The 17,323-nt window shown below is 32.2% G+C and overlaps 3 protein-coding genes and 1 long non-coding RNA gene across 4 annotated transcripts; all 4 read right to left on the bottom strand.

Annotated features, from left to right (window-relative positions):
• Nucleotides 1–419: 419 nt before the first annotated feature.
• On the bottom strand, nucleotides 420–2,529 carry LOC120200778 (peptidyl-prolyl cis-trans isomerase CYP18-2-like). Its single transcript, XM_039201526.1, has 6 exons — nucleotides 2,383–2,529; nucleotides 2,186–2,281; nucleotides 2,049–2,110; nucleotides 1,662–1,795; nucleotides 665–749; nucleotides 420–477 (listed from the first exon to the last, which is right to left on the bottom strand). The coding sequence occupies exons 1-6, from the start codon at nucleotides 2,452–2,454 to the stop codon at nucleotides 432–434; spliced, it is 495 nt and encodes a 164-aa protein (XP_039057457.1). The 5' UTR covers nucleotides 2,455–2,529; the 3' UTR covers nucleotides 420–431.
• LOC120200779 lies at nucleotides 964–1,641 on the bottom strand. Its single transcript, XR_005523598.1, has 2 exons — nucleotides 1,280–1,641; nucleotides 964–1,146 (listed from the first exon to the last, which is right to left on the bottom strand). It is a non-coding gene; the product is annotated as an uncharacterized LOC120200779 (long non-coding RNA).
• A 494-nt stretch (nucleotides 2,530–3,023) lies between the features above and the next one.
• LOC120200777 (protein trichome birefringence-like 8) lies at nucleotides 3,024–5,167 on the bottom strand. The gene is made up of 4 exons (XM_039201525.1): nucleotides 4,779–5,167; nucleotides 4,327–4,716; nucleotides 3,551–3,709; nucleotides 3,024–3,461 (listed from the first exon to the last, which is right to left on the bottom strand). The coding sequence occupies exons 1-4, from the start codon at nucleotides 5,165–5,167 to the stop codon at nucleotides 3,134–3,136; spliced, it is 1,266 nt and encodes a 421-aa protein (XP_039057456.1). The 3' UTR covers nucleotides 3,024–3,133.
• Nucleotides 5,168–8,424: 3,257 nt separating this feature from the next.
• LOC120200834 (B3 domain-containing protein At2g36080-like) lies at nucleotides 8,425–10,698 on the bottom strand. The gene is made up of 3 exons (XM_039201581.1): nucleotides 10,084–10,698; nucleotides 9,487–9,655; nucleotides 8,425–8,699 (listed from the first exon to the last, which is right to left on the bottom strand). The coding sequence occupies exons 1-2, from the start codon at nucleotides 10,625–10,627 to the stop codon at nucleotides 9,498–9,500; spliced, it is 702 nt and encodes a 233-aa protein (XP_039057512.1). The 5' UTR covers nucleotides 10,628–10,698; the 3' UTR covers nucleotides 8,425–8,699; nucleotides 9,487–9,497.
• Between the last annotated feature and the right edge of the window lie 6,625 nt (nucleotides 10,699–17,323).

Raw genomic sequence — 17,323 nt, 5'->3', positions numbered from 1 at the left:
GTGACATTATTACAGTTTTACGTGTTAGTGCCACGTTAAAAAATAAGAACCAACTTGAATCTTATGGCTTTTTTTATGATTCAGCAGCCTCAGTGTCCTACTTTTCAATTCCATAAGAAACTGGTTTAGCAGCCTGGAATGGTTAAATTAGCACTGGTCGATTTGATTAGAAAAAAATTGAAAATCGACTCAACAGATTCATCAATTATCGATCAAACCAATCATATTTAATAATTAACCAAGTTCAAAGGCAGAGGTGCCCTTCTAATCCGCACAGTATAGAAGGTGAATGTAATGAGTTCTACAAAGAAATGCCATTTGTTCCTTCTTCACTGACGTCGGCTAAACATAAAAATATTAAGAATGATCCAGTTCCAAACTACTCTGGGAAAAGAAGGGAGCATTCCTTAGCATTAGAGCGACCTCAGGTGCTAGTCTTTGACTGAAGTCCGTAATATCTTCACATCATGAATAGGCCTGAATCAACGAAGGAAAACAGCAAATCAAATCCTTAAGAGCAAATTCCAGGATCATAACGTTTAGTAATTGGTTGAGTGTTGAACTGAGATCCAACCGATATAATAAGAGAATCCCACAAATGAAATTCCGTTGTTCTAGACCAGGCAATAAACAGAAGTGAAGTGATTACAAGCCATGAATTTACCTGTCATTGTTGTCAGTTTGGACACTACCGAGCCTCTTGATAATTTCCATTCCCCCACATACTCTTCCAAATATTGTGTGTTTACCTGTGCTCAAAAGAATCGCTAGTCAATGCATTTTTGCAAGAGACTCCATGATATCTCATTAGCTAAAGGAGGAAAAAACACACAATATTACATCGTGCAAATACCACAAACACAGGATATGGGAGAGAATCGAGCTTATAGTTCTCGTAAAAAAATCACTGATTTATGTTTCTTATGTGCAACAAGCTATTTACAAAAAGGAAGAATGCAGTTCATTATGTCAATTTATGTAACTGGATTGGCCTTCAAGGTCAAAGAGAGAGTTAAATGATTTATTGATCTGAAGCAAATCAAAGAAAATGGGAACCCCTAAAACCATGAACTAACTTCTACTGCCTCTGCTTTTTCTTAACAAGCTCTAGAAACTTACTGTCGTCAATGATAAGCACGATAATAGCTTCAAAGCTAGTTTACGATGATAGTATGCCCCGAATCTAATTGGTCTTGACACACCAGTCCAACGCAGTTCATGGAGATAATTTAATATAAGTCTAACCATTATGTAAATAACATCTAAATCAATTTGAGACTCTGCTCTGCATATGTTGGACGGACATCACTGATAAATTATCCAGTAAAAGTGATCAGCTTGAACTTTAATAGCTTTTAGCTTTCACATTAAGAGAGCATATAAAGTTCAAACAGTTATTTGATCTCTAAACAAAGCTATCAAATTACTGGAAACATAACATAGAAGTTGGTGATGACATTGCAGATAGGAAGTCATAATGTCAAACAGTGGATAACAAAAGGGATCTCGATATTAAAAAGGAAGGGTAGTGCTAGGTGTTGCCAAATCTACCAATTTCAAGAATTTCCTCCAGGGATCAACCAAACATGTAAATATGAAGAATAACATAGTTCTTACTTTTTACTGTAACCAATAAGAATAACATCCTTACACATCCTTACCGTCTAAAGACGGTGCCGGTGACAAAGTAATGAAAAACTGGCTTCCGTTTGTATTCGGACCCGCATTAGCCATGGATAAAATACCAGCTCCGGTATGCTTTAACTCAGATTTTATCTCATCATCAAATACAGGACTGAAATCAACAAAAACACAAACCAGTAATCAAAATCACACTTACAAAATCACTTTCTCTTAAACTACCAATAATTGGAAAAACAGATGCCGACCCAATATTAAGACATATTAATAAAACAATTATAAAGTAACTTCCAGGCTTGATTATCCAAAAGACAAAAGCACTAGACTAAATCACATTAGATAAATAAGAAATAAAAATCACGGGCAGTCTCCAATTTAAACTAGGAAAAGAGGGATAAAAATCATACCCATAAATAGATTCTCCACCTTTTCCAGTCCCAGTAGGATCCCCACCCTGGACTATAAAATCCTACATCATAACATAGGTTAAAAAAAAGTTAATAACACCAATTACAAATAAGAAAAAAGAAGAAAAAGAAGGAACCTTGATAATCCTATGGAATTTGACATTGTCATAGTAACCTTTCCTGGAAAGTTCAATGAAGTTCCTACAAGTTCTTGGTGCATGCTTGTAATATAGCTGAAAATCCCAGTAAAATAAAAGGGCTAAGCCAATGAATATAAACCCAATATATACTGAAGAAAGCTCAGTAAAAAGAAAAAAAGAGAGTAGAGTTTTACCTCAACAGTGAAAGCACCCATTGAGGTTTCTAGAGTAACCTCTGGTGCACCTCCCTCTGAACTTGCCCACATCTTTCAAAGAAAAAACAAGGGTTCTTTTTTACAAGCAACGATTTCAGTTTTAGGGGAATAGGAGAGGAGAAGCGAAAGCAATTTTAAAGGATTCCTTGGGCTTGATCTGGATAGTTTTAAATTGGGCTTTCATTCTACTACTCCACTCCTAAAGCTTCCAACTTTCGAATAGTTTTTCGTGTTCCATATAAAATTCCAAATGTTTGTAATTACTCCATAAAATAAGAATTTCTCTTGTAATCATTTATGGTATTTGTTTAATATGATGCTAAACAACTTCCAACTTGTCTTTATGTAATTTTTTTTAATTTTATAATTACATTTATATTATTTTAAGTTACATTAATGATATTGAGAAATTTATATATTCGTATCGTATTTGTTATATATCATTTTATATCATACTTTAATCTCTTTTATGTTATAGCTGTTTTTGTTAGTTTCAATGTCAACCTTTTGATAGTTATAAAGAAAATAATACAAAATTTAGATTTTTAATATATCTTTTTTGCACTTGAATTATATTTGTCAGATACAAAATCCATTAATTTCCTCAAGCAAAGAAACCTCTATGTCTCTTTTTCATTTGAATCATTTTCCATAATTTAGGGGATCACTTGGGTTGTAAATAATTTGTAAATTTTGTCTATTTTTTTTTGTGATTTCCCCAGTTCTGGGATCATTTGGTTCTAAATTCCATTGAAAGTAACTGAGCATAAAGAAGCTGGTTCCATGTGTCTGGTACACCAGGCAGGCACCAATGGCTGCAATCTTGGGGTGCAACCGGAGAAATCCCCGGCTCACGGTACTTGGAAGGGTGACCATCTTTCCTGAACCCCGTCAGATACGTAATGTTTAACAATCGGACCTTCCAGCTTCCTTTGTTCATTTCTTTGGTCATATTGCCAATATATTGATTATTCCAGGATTCGGGTTTAAGCTTCTTCTGGTCTTTTTCTGGTTCTGTTTCTGCATCACACACTCCCCCATCATCCCATGTGCCATTCCTACAATTTTAACGCGTTAAAATACCAAAACAAATGTTGGTTTTTTTATACGAATAAGATTGAACGGATATAATTTTGTGATCACTTACATGAAATGAACCGGTGAATGAGTTCGGATAAAAACATGGCTTCTTTGTGGGTTTAAGTTGTTGGTTATCCATGACATCAATGTTTCAAGAAACCTAGTAAAACCTTCCATGGCATCCATTGTCATATTCAATGTCCCGCCTTCCTGAAAATAGCAGCCCCTGCAAAAAAAAGAAGAAAAAACACAAAATTCTATCAATAATTATGCTGAATTTAAGGGATAAATTATGATATTCTTCCATATATATATATACACACGCGTTGGAGGGTAAAACTTTCGAGATAATGTTCTAGAAAAAATTAATTCATGAGATAAAGCACTCCCAAGATTAATTGCTCAAATAAGGTGAAATCCACAGTGTTGGCCGTAGGTCGCCATGTCTTCCCGGCGAGCTACAAGAGATTACATGTGCCATGCACGTCCCAACACGCTGGGCATCCGAGGCCATCCGACCGAGGCCATCCGAACGAGCTATGCGAGGGAATCCGAGGGAAGCCGAGCAAGGGTAGGTCGCCCAGAGTGCATGGCGACCTACAAGGTCGCCCGGAGGGCATGGCGACCTATGTGTTGGGACGTGCATGTGCCATGCAACACGTTCATTCTCTCTGTTTGAGCAAGGGTAGGTCGCCCGGAGCGCATGGCGACCTACGGCCAACACTTTGAATTTCACCTTATTTGAACAATTAATCTTATGAGTGCATTAACTCGTGAATTAATTTCTTTCATAACATTATCTCGAAAGTTTTGCCCACGTTGGAGCCTATGAAGAAGCCGTACATTTTAGCAATTTTCTCTTTGTTCCACCAGTGGCCTGTATTGAAGACAATGACATTGGCTCCTTTCCATTGTTTGGAACGCCAATGCAACTGGTCTACCTTAACGATTACCTTGACTTGGGCGGGGGCATTTATAGGTCGGCGACCGAGGACCGCTATGAAAGGTGTTCTGTAGTATTCGACGGTGAGGTTGTAATCCTGGAACTTCATTGAAAGAAAGCCTTTGTGCTTGGTTATGGGGCTTCCGTTTTGTTCGAAGATTGCAGATTTGTTTGAAACATCCTGAGCCAACATGCAAAGCAGGGACTCCCATTGATTTCTTCCCATAGAATCACCAGCAAACACGATCCGTCCGTTTCGACTCCGTTCCAAGAAATCGGTGGCATTGAATCTGTGGTTTAAAGAAATTAAACAACCCTACCATTCACAGAGAAAATGATTAAACTCTCATACCTGGGAACATAACAGTCATGGGGCTTCCATCTCCATTTGAGATACTCGACGTTTTTTCTTCCATTCCTACGACACCGGAAACCGGGATCGAGGAACGGGCACTTTTCGTCGTACAACTGGACCGGATTTTTATGGTCAACCCGAACCCATTGGCCGTAGGAATAATCACAAGGCCTTAAGGGTGGTCTATGATGGAATATGGCTGGTTTCCGAGGGAAGAAATGATCGAAACGGAACAACGGTAGTGACTTTGAAGAGCTCCCAAGGTTCAAAGTAATGATGGAAGAGATCAAGATGAAGACGAAACAGATAGTGCAGCAAATCTCTCTCTTGATACTGGCGGAACTAGGCGGAAGTTGGTGGATTGTTTGGGTGGTGAATTGATCCATAAGAAGAGGAAGAAGAAGGGGAAAAAAAGTATGTAAAAGAGGATGGTTTTTAATTTGAAACAGTCTTTTGTAGAGGAAAAGTAAAAAGAGTTGTCGGAGTTTGTGGGATGTGCTTTGCTAATTATGGCAACATCAATTGTATACAAAAAAGTAAACTACACAGATAGTCACTGAAATTTTAGGGTGTTTCTATTTTGATCATCAAACTTGTAAAACTTATGTTACAATCATTATAATTTTAATTCGCTTTCATTATGGTTATTACGTTAGTTGCTATTAGAAAATATTGACATTGAGTCTTCTTCCTCAAAAACTCTAATTTTCCATGTTTACGGTTGTTGTAATAGTTGAGTGTTTTTTATGAATAGAGTGATTGTTGGTCAATCTTAATAGTGGGAAGGCTCCATTGGATCAAAATATTAACATAATTTGATTTCAAATTGTTATTACCGTCGCTTTCTTTCGTCGTCGTTTCTGCCACCATTCGATGGTTTCTCCAATAAGAAAGTAATGCAACTACTCTCCTTCTCTCTCTTTCTTTTGGTTCAAACTCTTCGAAAAAAAACCTTTTAATATCATAAATCTCAAGTCAATCCTAATTGAAACTAAAAGTTCAAACTTTTAGATTTGTCGCTATCAACCGTTAAATCAGCTTGAAATCAAACTATGTTAATCTTCTGATCAAATAAATCTTTCCCAATTTTGGAATTTATTGGTGAACACTCTATTCATAAAAAAATTGTCCTTAGTGATGGTTGCAAATTAAGAACCTTGGGGATTTTAGAGGAAAATATTTTAATGTGTCATATCAATATTTCTTAACGACAATGATAGTAATAAAAATGCATTAAGACTTTAGTGAATGTAATGTAAGTTTTAAAAGATAAATGACCAAAGTGAAAACACCTTAACAAATTAGTGACAAATAAGGTAGTTCACCCTAACATATATAAGGGTAACTACACATTTATTATCTAAACTATTACTTTGTTCCATTTTGGTACATAAACTCTATTGTTTTCAAAATTATACCCAACGTTTAGTTTAGGTTTCATTTTAGTACTATACTGTTAATTATTTTATGGGTAAATTACATCATTTATCACTCAACTATCTTCTCACTTCTATTTTGATCATTGAAGTTTATTTTTTTAATTTAATCACTTAACTTTCATATTACTCCTAATTTAATCACTCTAACTTATTTTATTAATATATGAGGGGTTTGTGATATAATTTTCGAGTTTGGGTAGAATTTTAAATTTACTTTTTATTATAAAATAATAATAAAAAAATACCATGTTACAAAAATATTAATAAAATAAATTAGAATAATTAAAATATGAAAATTTTGGAAGTTGAGTAATTAAATTGAAAATTTTAAACTTTAGTGACCAAAATATAAGGGAGAAGATAGTTGAGTGATAAATAATATGATTTACCCATAAAAACTGACACGTACAATTAGGGGTGGGAATAGGCCAGGCCGGCCTCCAGGGCCTGGGCCTGGCCTGTATAAAGCCTGGTCTGGCCTGGCCTTTTTAACTAAACAGGCCAGGCCCATGCCTTTTTAAAAGCCTATTTAACTAAACAGGCCAGGCTTAGGACTATTAAAAAGCCTGATAGGCTGACCTATTTAGAGTGACTACTTTGTAAAATATACTAAGTTAGAGTGACTTAATAGGGATTTTACTCTAAAATTAATGGTTAAACTGAAAATATTAAATGTTTATTGTTAAACAGGCCAGGCTTTTAAATAGGCCCAGGCCAGGCCTAAATAAAAGCCTTTAACAGGCCACAGGCCAGGCCCAGGCCAATACAAATCAGTGTAGGCCAGGCCCAGGCCTATTAAAGCCTAGCCTGACCTGGCCTATTCCCACCCCTATGTACAATAGTACGTTCAGTTCTAATAGTAGGGTATCAAAATGAAACCTAAACTAAAACGTTAGGTATGATTTTGAAAAAAATAAATAAAGTTTAGGTACCAAAATAGAACAAAAGTAATAATTTAGATACTAAATCTATAGTTTATCCAATATATAAAACTGTTTTTAATCCTGCTTTTAGAAAAATCAGTATAAAAAATAATAAGTATTTTTTTATTACGTTAAAGAAAAGGGGTTAATATAATTTCTGGTAACTAAATTTGATATTTATTCGCAACATGACATTCAACTTTGTTTTATGTAATTAGGTATGTAACCAATTTTTTTGGGTGTAATGTATTTAGCAAATTTTTAAAATTTCATTCGTACTTTAAATTTTAATGTCTAACTTGTGAATCTGTAATATATATTCTCTTTAACTAAATGATATTAAAACTATCAGTATGAACCAATCAAAATTGAACACATGTAATTAAAAAAGCCAAGTACCGAATTGTGCTAAAGAAAAAAAAAACAAATATCTAAGTGCATCAAAAATAAGATAAGAATCTAATTGCACCATTAAAAAATTAGGTATATAACTGTAAAAAAAATGCCACATCATAAATAAATATCAAAACTAGTTATCAAAATAATAGTTTTCTTAAAAAAATTGGTTTTTTATTAAGTATAGAGGTATTACATTTTCAAAGTAAATGTAAGGATTCGAACCTATACAAGATAAGATAATATAAGCATATTTAATCACACGGTCAATTAATGGATCTCAAAAAAAATTAATTATAGGTGAATTTAATAAAATGATTTTTTTAATAGTCTAAGATAATTATAAGTAGTATATGTTCAAAAAAAAATTCTTAAGCATTGACAGCACACCCCTTGCAGGTGTAGCTGCTCAAAGCCTCAAACCCAATAACTCCCGAAAAAATAATACATCCTTTAATCACTTGATGGGTTCAATGAAGTTAATTAAGTAGTAAGAAGTTGCAATACCAAACGTCTGAAGTTGAGTTCCCTAAAACCAGATAGGTTTTGCAATGAATAAAATGGGGTCCCCATATTTAGAGGCTTGTTAGTGTATAGTCGAATTTCAATTCAAGCTTTGCACTAATAGTCGAATGAATCGTGAGCATAAAGTGTTTGATTTAAGTTTCGAAAGAATCAGGTCATTTTGTTGAAGATGGAAAAGCCAAGTGGGAGAAAGAAATGTTACTATATTTACACTACTGATTCATGCTCAATGATGATCTTTTCCCACTTGCAAAGCCACTAAAACTTTGGGACTTCATTTCCAATGGAGATAAAGATATCTGGCTTTCCAACGTGTGCTTGCCGGTTACAACACTGCAGCCATTATTCGATACGCACTGATGGCCTGCTTAATGGTCATCAGCTTCAGCTGTTTGTACGATTGAACGATTAACAACATTCGGAGTTTATTATTTCACCACATTATTAGCACTAGGTTTTTAACTTTGACCACACCACCACCGTCATATCTAAAGCTTTCTGCAACCAAAAGTTACCATTTTTTACATTGGCAAAAAACAGCATATTTCTTTTGACCTTCAAAGTGGGGGAGCCATGTCAACATCCTCAAAGCTTTATCTCATCTGCTCCATCATATCTTTGGACAACCCATTTTCCTGTTACAAACACGAATAAATTACATTGTAATCGCCAAATGCCAAAAATCTCTACAATATTTGCCTAACTATGTTGACCCAACTATCAAATAATTTCGGAGGCCATCTTTCATTATTGCTATCTTCATTCTCTTTTGCAACAATATCTGCTTTAATTGGAATTCGACTTTGAATTCTATGGACGAAATCAAAAGTATATATTTCGGACTGCATATGTAGAGATATATTTTAGGATGGATAACAACATAAAATTTTTGTACCGATAAATACAAACAAAATTCAAGGAAGAATACAATCAATAAAATAGATAATTATCTAAAGAAAATTTAAAATTTCAAAATAATAATTCAATTTCATTGTTTCGTTATGATAAAATAAAATTGATTTATTGATTAATTAATTCTTTTAGAAATATATAAAAATAATTGTCCCATCAAATATAAATCTAAAAAATAGTTATCCTTAAGTCCCGCTGAATTAGACAGCTTGGTCAGGGTACTTAACGTCTGATTATAATTATTTTATGTATTTTTAATTTGAAAATGGTTGGTGTTAAAGGAAACCACGTCTCCACTTAATCCTAATTTAGTAGCCAAACTAATGCAATTAGGCCACGTGCCAAGCGGTCAACAGTTCAAATGACTAATTATCTGTTCATATGTCTCATTACAACCAGCACCACCGTCTAATATTTTAATAGTTTAAACTCATCTTTACTCCTTAATTATTAACTTAATTCTAACAAAAAACTAATAGGATATATCATATATGCATATGCATTGCTTACCATGATTGAGATTAAAAGTGGTGGGCGGTTGGACCCTGACTCGACAGGGACGAGCTATCGGGCGTGGATGGCTCGGACGAGTAATCGAGCTGGCACTCTAGGTTCACCCCAAACAGCCGCAACAGCCTCTTTGGGTTCCCACCTGGGGCTTGATATTGAGCCATGCTTCCTGCAAATGTGACACAAATTCAAAACACATGCTTCCATGTGATGCTCAATAATATTCAGTGAACCCACCCCATTTTATATTAATACTCAAACTCTTATATCATCACAGCTTTTACTAGAACAAATTAATTAAAAAATATATTTATTCATATTAAAATGGAAGCATCGAACAAAAAGAAAAAGCATTTTAAAAATAAAGTAATAATTTTTTTATACTTAATATATTACTATAATAAAATACCAGGTAGAGCGTGAAACAAATTTCGAGGAACAACTTACACGAATAGGACAATAACATTAGCTCTCACTCACTTCAATGTGAGAATAAATTCCTTTTTTTACATTAAAGTTTTATATTAAAGTAAAAATATTTAGAAAATATATATTTTTAATAAGTAGATAATGTTACAATGTGACAAAATTATATACCTGCATGAAAACAATCATGTTGGTATGGCACGTTAGCCCCATGATACAATCCCCTAGCACACCACCGTTCATCGCCACCGCCGCCGCTGATATTTCCCATCACGGGGTGGCCGTCATCCACTGCTGCACCGCGCCTCCTCCACCCTATAAACAATCTATCGGCATCCAAACGGTGGCGTTGGAATAAAATAACATCACCAGCATCGAGTTGTTTCTCTTTGACATATCTACTCCACCCTTTGGTCAACACGTAGCTTTGGCTACTATTCCAATACGAGTAACGGAAACGCCAAGACTTGCCCGACTCGTCCTCGAAACTCAGCAACAAGACTTTGTCGAGCGAGTCAGGGCAGGCCAAGGGGAAGTGCTTCTCGGCATGTTGCTTGGGAATAACAAGGCGGTTGAGCTTGCCGACATCGCTGGGGGTTAGGGGTTTTTCGAACATGGGTTCCCTTTCATGGTATTGATGTGGGTTATTTGAAAAGAAGAACATTGAAGGGTGATTGTGAAGATTTGAGGAAGGGGAGCTTTGGGTTGGTTCCATGAGAGTAGATTTCTTTACTGGAAATGGTTAATGGAAACTTAGGGAGAGAAGCAGTGAGGAAAGGATGGGGGGAGTGGTGGTTAAAGAAGCGTGATGATTATGGGTTTGATGTGCAAACTGTTTGATTTTGACGCTCGACAATGACAGAGAAAACTGAGCAACATAAAAGAGATAAAAACTAGTGAAGAAACAATGGGATTACTTGCCTTACGGGGTGAAAAAATTTAATTATTCTATTAGATTTTATTATCAACTATATTTAACTCGATTCAAAAAATTAATTTTATTTATTCAAACAAACTCAAAAAATAAATTAAATTAATTTAGAGTAACAATTTTATAAATTAGATGCTAAAAACTTTTTAAATTCGAGTTAAGTTATAAAACAAAACTCAAATAATTTAAAATTTTAATAATTAGTACATTGATTTTTAAGTTTGAGTCGTGTCTCTCAACTTTCTATAATATATGTATATCATATATGAAAAAATATGAAGAAATATATATATTGTATGCGGTTATGAAAAAACATTTAAATTTGAATTAAATAGTACCATAATATTATTAATATTTACAATTAAATTTAAATAGAAACTCGAACAACTCAACTCAACTTGTCTCAAATTTTATAAACTCGACTCAACTTAAAAAAATTTCAAATTTGAGTCAAGTTATAAAATATAACTCGTCAACTTGAATAACTTGAAACTTTTTACTCGACTCAATTGAATGCTCACCCTACACCTGCAACCATGGGCGAAACTATAAATTTATTATAACGTAGCTTAATTTTATTTTCCATAAATGTAATTTTCTTTCAATTGAGGGGTCTTATATTTTAGTTTTTCAAAAATATATATATATTTTCAATATTAATTAATAATTACAAAAATAATTTACAGGAGCCTATGTTCTCCCTTGCCTACAATGCTAATTAATAAAAATATTTTATATAAACTTATATTTATAAAAGTTATTTAATAATTTTCACTAAATTTATTTTGTGACATGTGACCCGTGGAATATTATTTAATGATTTACGATATTTTTTTTTATAATAGATTAAAAATTTGTCATATGGGTGTAAAAAGTTTTATAAAATATATTTTTTTATTAGAACTCATGTGCAGATATGACAATTTCAATAAAAATATATATTTTATAAAACTCATTAAAATTCATTTGGCGAGTTTTTAATAACTATAACAAATATTATAAACCCTTAAATAAATTTTTACCATTCGATTTTTTTAAATATTATCGGTTATAATATTTTGTTAATTTTGCCCATAATTTATGCATTAATCTACTATTTACGTGTTTGATCCTCGTGTAATCATTTAAAATCGACTTATTTTAAATTATAAAAAAATATTTGTCGACACTGTTTTTCGTATGGGTAGAGAAAAACTTGGTACGGCTTAAGGGTTTTTCTTTGAAAATGTTTTGAAATGCGAGGAGTCGCCACCAATCATTTAAAGGTACGATTGGAATACCATAAAACCAAGCGATTTTAATAAAATATTTTATTTTTATCAAAATACTAAGTTTAGGGTCTACAAAAATCAAAAAATATATTCGGGAGTCAATTACGCGTGGGGAAGAATTAGCATCCCCACATCGCCTTAAAATTAGTACTTAGTTGATTATCCTATATTAAAAATTAAAAACTTTGAGTTCAAATTTCATTTAATTTTAAAATCATTACGGATGCAAAGTTGAAAAGGGTATTCGTTTATTAAAGCCAATAGCATTCGCCCCCTAGCATGAATGCGAGAGATCAACTATTGTGCCTAAAAACCGGACATTGCCTCGATATTTTAGAAATCATTATGCATTCGTGAAAAGGATGTCGACCTATTTTGGGAATCACCAGTAGTCACCCCCTGAGCATATTTTCAGGATATATAGTATTGACTCCTTAATAAGTAAACATTGCCTTAGATTTTAAAACATGGTACAATCAAACAATTTATTATTAACTCTAATTAAACTAAGAGTAGATTAAGGCTTTCTCAATCTTAAAGTGTTGAATTATTAAAGAACCTTGAGGCATAAACCTAAAAATGTAAGCTCTAATATTAATCCTACTTGATTTTAACCAGTTATTGAATCGAATAATCGATATGACCCCTTGAGCATTTAGGCAAGGGCCAACTCAGATTACTCCTCAAATTAAAGGGCATAGATTGTAATATAACCTAAAGTGGAGGCTCTAATTAATAACCTATTTAATTATGTTGACTTAAAAATTCTAATTAAAAGTTTAAGGACTAATGTAAAAGGAAACTAAAGTCCAGAGACCTAAATATAAAAACTTTAAAGTTTAAGGTCAAAATCTATAATACCTAAAGTTTAAGGACTAACCAATAAATCAAGGATCAAATGATTATCCTAATTATCTATTAAAAATTAAGAGATTAAATTAGGTGACCTTTAATATTAATTGATGATTAACACTTTAAGAATTCGAACAATCGACTCGAGTAATCGGGCATTTTATGCAAAAACTCGAATCGAATTATTCCCTAATTAAAACTAAGGTGAGATCCTAATTACTAAATAAAATTTGGCATTAAAAGATCCCAATCTAAGAACAATTTCTAAAAACTAATTGAATAAAAAAACTAGAAATACAAATTCAAATAACAACAAATTAAATTAAAATTAAGAAATAAACAAACAAAAATATTTAAAATAAGAAAATAAATATGAAAGGATTAAATTGCATTAGCATTAAACTATAGGGAAAAAATAAATCGTATATGTAATTACAAGGGGCCAAATTAAAATAAAATAAGAATTGCATAATTAAATTGAAACAAATAAAAAAAATATTAGTAACCAAAATCTAAAAACATGTTGAAACTGTAGGGACTAAATCATGATTATTCATTTTTACAAGCCTAAAATGCACCATTAAATAAAAATAGAAAATTACAAAATTAGTCCAACAAAATTGAAATAAATTAAATAATCACTATAGGTGATAAGAAAGTAAAAACATACGATTACTAAGGGGACATGAACGCAATTATACCAATAACTATATCGTATAAAAAAGGAAAAATAGCAAAATGAGTGCAACTTAAAAGGGAAAATAATAGTTTTGGTCCTCGCATATGACCAAAATGCAAAAACACGGGAATCTTTGGGGGACTTAAACGTTATTTTACCCCAAACTTCTCCTATAAAACACATTTATTTTTTTATTCATTTTAAACCCAAAACCCAAAAAAAATTAAACTCTCTTAACTCTCTCTCGGCCAATCCCTATCGGTCTCTCCCGACCAACCCCTGCCAGCCTCTCCGACCGTCGTTTCGACCACCACACATGGTGGGTGATGCTTATAAACCGACCCCAAACGATGTTATTGTCTCTGATCTATACTCCTAAGCCCCTATATGGAGTTAAAATCACTAAATACTACTCCTAATCACCCCAAAAGCTCCCCAACGTTTTGACTTTTTTCCATTCCGACCACCGCAAAGACGAACTGACCCTTCTATTCAACTTCCCCCTCAGGTAACGTTTCCTCTTCCCTCTATTTTTCGTATATATATATATATATATATATATTCAAATTGGAAAAAAGAAAAAAAAACTTTTAATATTCGAACTGAAAAAATTTACCTTTAAGGTTTTTTTATTGCTTTCTGAAAAATACCAAAAGGGGATCCCTTTTATAACTTTTTTCTTCGGGTTTTATACCCGAAATTACATCGCCCTTTTCAATAAAAAAAGCAACCTACTCATATTTGCTTGTGACAAATAATGTTTGTGATGATTTACATTTTTAATATCTCAGATTTTCCGGGGTTTGTTGAAATTTTTGATGGATTTGTTCGGCTAGGGTTGACGGTGGCGACGATCGATGTGACTGGGCGTGAGAAGAACTTGGTCGGCGGCTATGGAGCTTATTTTGGCGGCGACAATGGCTGATGATAAGAAGGGTTATGGTTATGGTTATGGTTAGGGTTAGGTTAGATGTTTAGGTTAGGGCTTTGGTTTGGGCCCAGGTTTGGGTATTGGGTTTGTATGGAATAATATTTTGTTTATTTGTAATAATAATAATAATAATTATTATTATTATTAATAGTTCAAATATGGTGATTACAATATATTATAAAATGATTTATTATCGAATTGGCTCGTACACTCAATTTATGATTTTATATGTACTATAAAATATAGATATGCTAGTAGAGTTGCAATCCAAACCAAGGACCAAACTAGAATATAACTTTAGGGGACTAAATTTCTTAGTTTCAAAGTTGACTATAAATAAAGAAGTATTTAAACTAAAAAATGAGGTTAAAATTTAATTTATTCTATTTTAAAACTAACATGCACCTAATAAATGTGTGAACCAAAAGAAATATGAGAGGGGAAGAACATGTTTGATTTTTTTAATTAGTTTGAAGTGAATATAAGTTAATATATGTTCAAAAACTTTCAATCATTTGATATTAAATGTTCATACACATCTATATACATGATGTTTGAATCCATGACTTCAAGGGATAACAACAATCCCTTAACCACAGAATTCACATAGTTAGTGCAACTTTATTTGATATTTAAATAAGGATATAAGGATCAATTAAACAAAAAATGTAAATTTTGGGAAGGGCCCTCTCTCATCCTATTTAGTTACATTCTCAATCCAAACATAAAATGGCATGAAAAATATATATAATAATGAATCAACTATAAATTTAATATAACTTTTTTTATTTTGTAATTATATTATGTTTGAAACTTTCAAAATTATTAGATCTATTTTTATTATCGCTGTCACTATATATATTTTTGTAAGGATGAACATGAATCAAGTTAGTTTGAGTTTCCGATCAATCCGATTCGATCCAATAAAAATACCCAATCTACCTAAAATCCGATTTAATTTAGGTTTAGGGTGACTTCACTTGACCCAGAACTCAACCCACCTCTTCCAATAAAACTCACATCTATGAAAAAAATAAAATAAAGATATGTATTATTTCAATTATATGTAAATATATAAGGTATAATTACACTATTTTTCAAGTCAAAACAAATATTTTTCATTATAAACTCATACCCAACCGACCCAAACTTATTCTAAAAAATTTTACTTGAACGTAAAATATTCTTAAAATTATTCGACCTAATAAAATCGGATCAGGCTAGAATTCATTGATTTCGAACTCGCGTCCATCCTTAATCAGTGTGTAAAGTCATAAGTACTATCACCGTACAATGAATCCGAGGGAAAAAAATATTAGGTTACCCATTCTAGACTAGAGTAACAAAAATTTAACATATACTAGAGTTCGTATTTTATATATATTATATTGTTAAAAATGAATATAAATGTCAGCACATAAATTGTAAAGATTAAATCAATGATTCAATGAACATTATTTTGATGAAAGGTTGATTCAATGAACATGAAAGGTGGATTTAAATAAATATGGAAATCGTTGGTATTGGAGCAATTACAGATGATTTCGTTGATTCAATGAATATAAAAGCTTGTTTATTTTTTTACATTTTAAATACTAGTGAATATAGAGACTAAATTAAACATATGATTAAATTTGGTGTTTAAACTATGAAGCTTAAGAAGTTTAAGCTCTAGTGACATAATTTTATATTTTTAGCTTGCAAATGAATATATTCATGAACGCTAAATGAATATGTTCACGAACATATAAACGAACGTAAATTGAACATGTTCGCAACATATAAATGAATATGTTCGCGAGCGTTAAATAAACATGTTGGTGAATGCTAAATGAACATGTTCGCGAAAGCTAAACAAACGAAAACGAACACTTTTAAGAATAAATATACGAACACGAATACAATATTAAAATTTTAACCAAACATGAACATCTTTAAAATTAAACAAACGAACACAAACACAACATTGTTTGTTCAATCTTGGTTCATCTATACCCGTAATCCCCTATGGATGGGTTGAATTTAAGTACTTTTATTTCGTATTAATAATTCAATATAATTAATTTTAAAAATTTTAATTAGTATTAAGATAATTTTAACTTGAACTCCAAATCAATTTTTTTTAATTTGAATTGGAATATTAAATATAATTTATTTATTTTCAAAACAATATTTACTTAAATTTAATTTATTTAGGTTGTATCATCCCATGTTATCGTATTTTAATTTTCTATCGAATTATTTACATTGATTTTAATTTTATATGAATAATAATTAAATTTTATTTTGATTTCTGTATTTTTGTTTATGAAATAGTGATTATTTTCAAAGGGTTACGGTAGTTATATATATATATATATATTTCAAATTAAGAATAACAAAGAGAAAAAAGAAACCTGAACAGGTGTCCTGTAAGGCAAATCTGGAAGATATTTCCTTGAAAAGTAAGCATTAGTCAACACTACTCATGTAGAAAGTGAGGCAAACATTAGTTTTGAATTTTGAATAATGGACCGACCTGCCTGTTTTTGAGGGCCTAACTTTGAATTACAAGTTAATCTGAATAACAATGTATATATATTTTTTGGTTACAAGAATAACAATATATATCGTGTCCGAATATAACTTGAGGTTTTGACGGTCCCTAACGTGCCAAACAATTCATTTGGCTAGTGCTACGTAACTGTACAATGACTAGCTCTGAACGTGTTAGATGAGGCCTCACATCGGACCAAACATTTCCGGTT

Source organism: Hibiscus syriacus, unplaced genomic scaffold, assembly GCF_006381635.1.
Source record: "Hibiscus syriacus cultivar Baekdansim isolate YM2019G1 unplaced genomic scaffold, ASM638163v2 tig00006570_pilon, whole genome shotgun sequence".
NCBI classification, from domain to species: domain Eukaryota; kingdom Viridiplantae; phylum Streptophyta; class Magnoliopsida; order Malvales; family Malvaceae; genus Hibiscus; species Hibiscus syriacus.
Note: the sequence above shows the minus strand (reverse complement) of the source record. Positions and strands in the feature narration are given on the sequence as shown.